At 37.8% G+C, this 5000-nt stretch overlaps 1 protein-coding gene across 2 annotated transcripts in view; it reads right to left on the minus strand.

Annotated features, from left to right (window-relative positions):
* The window catches only part of LOC125040640 (fizzy-related protein homolog), a 12804-nt gene that overhangs the window by 6359 nt on the left and 1445 nt on the right, over window positions 1–5000 (minus strand). For both annotated transcript variants that reach the window (XM_047635302.1, XM_047635303.1), the window contains exons 2-7: window positions 2583–2659; window positions 2304–2420; window positions 1518–1697; window positions 958–1092; window positions 514–702; window positions 163–387 (exon numbers count right to left, since the gene is read on the minus strand). In XM_047635302.1, the coding sequence (XP_047491258.1) occupies window positions 163–387; window positions 514–702; window positions 958–1092; window positions 1518–1697; window positions 2304–2420; window positions 2583–2657 (921 nt within the window). In that variant the 5' untranslated portion in view covers window positions 2658–2659. The remainder of the gene's footprint in view (window positions 1–162; window positions 388–513; window positions 703–957; window positions 1093–1517; window positions 1698–2303; window positions 2421–2582; window positions 2660–5000) is intronic.

The following is a 5000-nucleotide window of genomic DNA, read 5'->3' on the forward strand; positions in this document are numbered from 1 at the left end:
ATATAACTAACCAGTTTCAAATGTATTCATATTCTGTGGAGAAATGGACTTGCCTAGGCACCTTTACTTTTACTTTTACTTTTTAATTATTGAAATTATTTTTATTAATCTTAATATTATTATTAATCTTAATATTATTATTATCAAGATCCTCTTTCTTACCTCCTGTCTGTGTCCAGCTAATCTTCTATCTGGGATAATGCATGGGGTGCGCACGTCCCTCTGGAGAATAAGTCTGTCGCGTGAGCCTGAGGACAGGACGTCACCATTCCACGCCAGGGCTCCAACACGGGCTGTGTGACCATTCAACACACACACTCTTTTACTACTGGCTACGTCCCACACCTGGACCAGACCTCTGTGTGTACCAACAGCGACCTGACTCCCCTAGAGTCAAAACAATTCCTTTATATTAGTAAGAGCATATTATTAATGAAAGCATATTTTCAAAAATTCCCTTAAAACAGTATTTTGGTGAAACGAAAAAGGAGAATTGCCTTAGCGAAGACTTACTCTTTCCGACCAAGACACTGACGTGACGGTGTCTCCATCCGGGGAGAGATCACAAAGTCTTGTGACCTGGGAGGTGTAAGCTGACCAGAGATAGACACAGTGACCGAGACCTACAGACAACACGTTTTGGGAACTCCAGTCCACAAGATTGAGGTAAAAGTCGTCTTGCAACTCTGGCGCATCTAAGACCTGGTGAGAGGATCATCAGCATATAATGGTTTGGCTCACCTTCCTTGTCCTTTGAACAAGCATGGAACTGATAATTTTCAAGCCATAACCTTTTTCACAAATACACTTTCTGCTGTATCTTCATCAAATAAAATAGTTTGTTAAATATCACACTCTTTCTTTTTGTTATCCATAAAGACTATAATCATTATTCCATCTATGATTCTAATATACAACAACCACCTTAGAAAAAAACAACAGCTGAAGTTTACTTACTTTAAAGGGTATCTTTGATATTTTTCTTGCGGCTTTTCTAGGTGACCGTAATAATTTTTGGCTCTTAGCACTCACAGGCGACAATGAGTATGGGGAAAGGGCATCTTCTCTCTGATGATTCTTGCGCGGGGAAAACTGGAAACCATAACATTGTTGTTATTATATTTTCCTCTTTTTTTTTTTTTTATTATTTTGCCTGTAACTCCATATCTTGCTGTATACTCTGCTGATCTAATCTCCAACAAGTAAAAACTGAGATCTCAACAATAGATAAAAGTGGAAAGAGAGAGAGAGAGAGAGAGAGAGAGAGAGAGAGAGAGAGAGAGAGAGAGAGAGAGAGAGAGAGAGAGAGAGAGAGAGAGAGAAGAGAGAGAGAGAGAGAGAGAGAGAGAGAGAGAGAGAGAGAGAGAGAAGAGAGGGAGAGAAAAAAGAGAGAGAGAGAGAAAAAGAGAGAGAGAGAGAAAAGAGAGAAAAAGAAAGGGAGAAAAAGAAAAAAAGAAAGGGAGAAAGAAAGAGAGAGAAAAATAGAGAGAGATACACACATACATAAAGACACTTACATGATATAAATTAGGATTTTGTACTGGCGACAATGCCCGTCTTTCATCCGGTGCATCTCTTAAATCTTCAATATTTGTGCCCAGAAGTTCATTGCGTAGAAGAGTTGTGTACGCAACACCATCCTTGCCCTCTCCACCTTCACGACCCTTGCGAACTTCGTTATTGGCTTTGTTGTTTTCCTGGGGGGGAAAGGGGAGTTTAAGAACAGAGATTCAAGTTCAAGGATTTTCCCGGACAGCAGATGTGACATGACGCAACTGGTGGTTTTCCTTTTTTTGTCACTCATATTGTAGTGCCTCAAAGCAACATCACATTAATATCTCCATCTCTGACAGATTAAAGCTACTTTTGTAAAATATGTAAAAGTATATTCATTATTGCCATGACACTAATTACCACCAAGACCACTAAGTCTTGGTCTAGCAAATATATTAGTATTGTGTATTACAAGATGAGAGCCTAGATGACCCAATGTAACTTTTGTAGCAGTGCTCTAAATTATTTACACACACACACACACACACACACTATATTCTCTACCATAATAATGACTGTTACATAAAAGTTGACTGGACTATGGCCCTAGTATTCCCACTGCTTCCAAAATATTCAAGTCAACTAAAACCCTATCTGACCTGACCAGACTCCTCTTCCATATACTTGTGCTCACTTGTCCCAGATTGTTTAGTTACACTTCTGTGAACCACTCCCGAGCTGTACACCACTAAAAGATTAAATGTCCTGTTCGGGAATACCGTAGGCAACAACGTAAAAATGACACGCACCTGAATAAGGGCAAAATTAACGTCCCAGTTTGCCCCTGCTCTTGTGGGGATGAATCTGTCACCTGTGCGGTCTTTGCTAGGCGACTGGACCGAATTGAAAGTTAACTGTCGGCGAGGCTGAAAACAGAAATATTATTGTGTAAACTAGGTCCTTCAGGTAAACAGGAGAAAAAAAAGGAACATACAAATATTTCTTTGCTATCATTGTCATCGTTACAATATCTCTTTCTTTAGCGACAAGTTTGTAATTCATTACAAATGAACATGACACAAACTTACGGAAAGGGGAGAAACAGGAGAGTTAACAGGGCCATTCTGTTGACGCAATAAACGGCGCTCATATTCACGGTCCATTTCTGCAAATCAGAGATAATCATTAGCAATTACAAATCATGTGGTATGTAATACAAAAGTATTAATGTTTTCTTTTATCTAAAGAGAAGGTTATTTTACTAATCTAAAGGAGGGCAGATGGCAGATAGGAAAGGTATATCCTATCTGAAAAAGTAAACCCTATGAATTATCCATTTCTAGTATATATATATATATATATATATATATATAAAAAAAAAAAAATGTATCATCAAGAATGATCAAGCCAATATACTTTTAGAACTCACTTTCATACATTAAAGTTTTTTAAAACTTTTAATTTTTTTTTAGTTTTAAAACAAATGGAAATATAAAGGAATCCTCATATCATCAAGGTTATAACTAACTTAACAATTACGGTCTTGACGAAACAAAATAACTTCATAGGCTTGCTTGTTAGAATGGTTATTTATATAATAAATAGCTTCATTATTTTAATTTTGCATTGGAAACTTTTCAGCAAAAAAAAATCTAAAAATAATATTTGTGGATATAAGTTCTATTTCCTGGAAAGTCATACAGCTTATATCATATGATATACACTGGCACTATTTCAGGCAATAACACACTTTAGCATGGAGGGTGTTTGTAAAAAAAAAAAAAGTTATCATATAGTGGGAGTGAGAATCACTTTTTAATTTCAATGTTTCAATTGAAACTTTATTTTGTCAATGCCAGCTACCTCTACATAGTCAAATATTTCAGTTAAAGTGTTCAAAAAGGACTGAAATGAGGGAAATTCTAAAATTATAGCCTTGTGGTCAATGATAAACTACATTCACTGATATTAACAAAATGCTGCTTGGTGTATTCATAATGGCCCAGGCCCTGCTGCCAGGGGATTGTGTCATAACCATACATGCCCCCGGAAAACTGGACCAGTGCACCATGTCATGTATGCCCATGCCACCTGGAAAATAGTCCAGGCATGCCATGGAATGTATGTACATGCCACCTGGAGGCAATGGGTTAAAATAAATCCATTGAAGTGAACTGATACAAAGAAACTGACAAAAATGTATTGCAGAGAATGCCAGCTGTAGAGGTACATCCCTTTCACTATCACCTTTCCCTTCACATAAGGTAAACCTAATTTGCATTCTTACACGTATAGATTATATCAATGGATGAAGCAGTTGGGTAAGAAGTGTGATTTGGAAGGAGCTACGTTTAGATGGCGATTGGGAGGGTTCAGGACATACAGCCTCCATGCCAGGGAAACATGGCAATCAGGAGGGTGTCCGAGGATGAAGAGCCTAACTTACGAAAGATTTTGGTTCATACCACAGTGGCAGTTTGTAATTTAGGACGTCATTCATTTGTTGGTGCAAAGTTGAGTCAAATCTTCTGTGACCATAGGATGTACTAGTTAATTGTACTTTGAGTGCAGCTACTTACACAACCAACACTTCCATTCTTGTAAATAGTCTACTTCTATTTGTGGTAATGATTTTCATGTGTCAAATGCTTGAACAGACTTCTAAATATCAATTTTACACCATAATTTCCAAGCTTGTCAATAAGGGAAAGGATCTGGGACTGACTGCATCTTTTAATCCAACAATCTCACTGGAGACATAGACAGACCATGGGAAATAGCTTGCTGCCTACACTCTGACTAGGCTGCCTGGTATGTGTGCCTTACATGCGGGTATTTGTGCTATAGATACCAAACGTAATAGGATGTTTTTTGCTCGGGTACCCGTCATGAATAACTATTACGATCTATATAACATGACCATCATGCCATGAAAAATTTAGCTTGAGGGGCTAATGATAAATGAGTGTGGACTATACTGTCAGTGAGCCACGACTGGAAAAACACCGGCTCAAGGGAGGATGCCATTTCAAAGCTCAGGATCCTATTCCTGCTCACTGGTTGTATTATATATAAATGATTATCATTAAATAAATAAATAAATAAATAAAAAATAAATGAATAATGGTATGGATGCACTAAGATTGGGCAGATTGAAGATGATATTCTTGTGGAGGACAAAAAGTTGAAGCCATCGGTACAAGAGGTAACCTGTTGACACAAACAGTAATGCCACAAATAAAGGGAAAAGATCAATCCAGTTGGTGCTGCTGAGTTTCAGCTCTATCTTCCTGTGCATACCAAGGTGAAGGCAATGTTTCCTGGAAAATTCCGGTAACTGACCCAAAATTCAGCAAGATTCGGAAGCAAGCCTCGTAATCCTGTTCTTTTATCAAGCCAAGTCTTATTTCAGCTTACAAGGTGTGTTAGTGATATCTGATTTAGATACACAACCTGGCTTCTGGAGATTTGGAAGTTGAGGGAATATTGTGCTAAACAACAAGTCT

The sequence above is a fragment of the Penaeus chinensis genome, chromosome 29 (assembly GCF_019202785.1).
Source record: "Penaeus chinensis breed Huanghai No. 1 chromosome 29, ASM1920278v2, whole genome shotgun sequence".
NCBI classification, from domain to species: domain Eukaryota; kingdom Metazoa; phylum Arthropoda; class Malacostraca; order Decapoda; family Penaeidae; genus Penaeus; species Penaeus chinensis.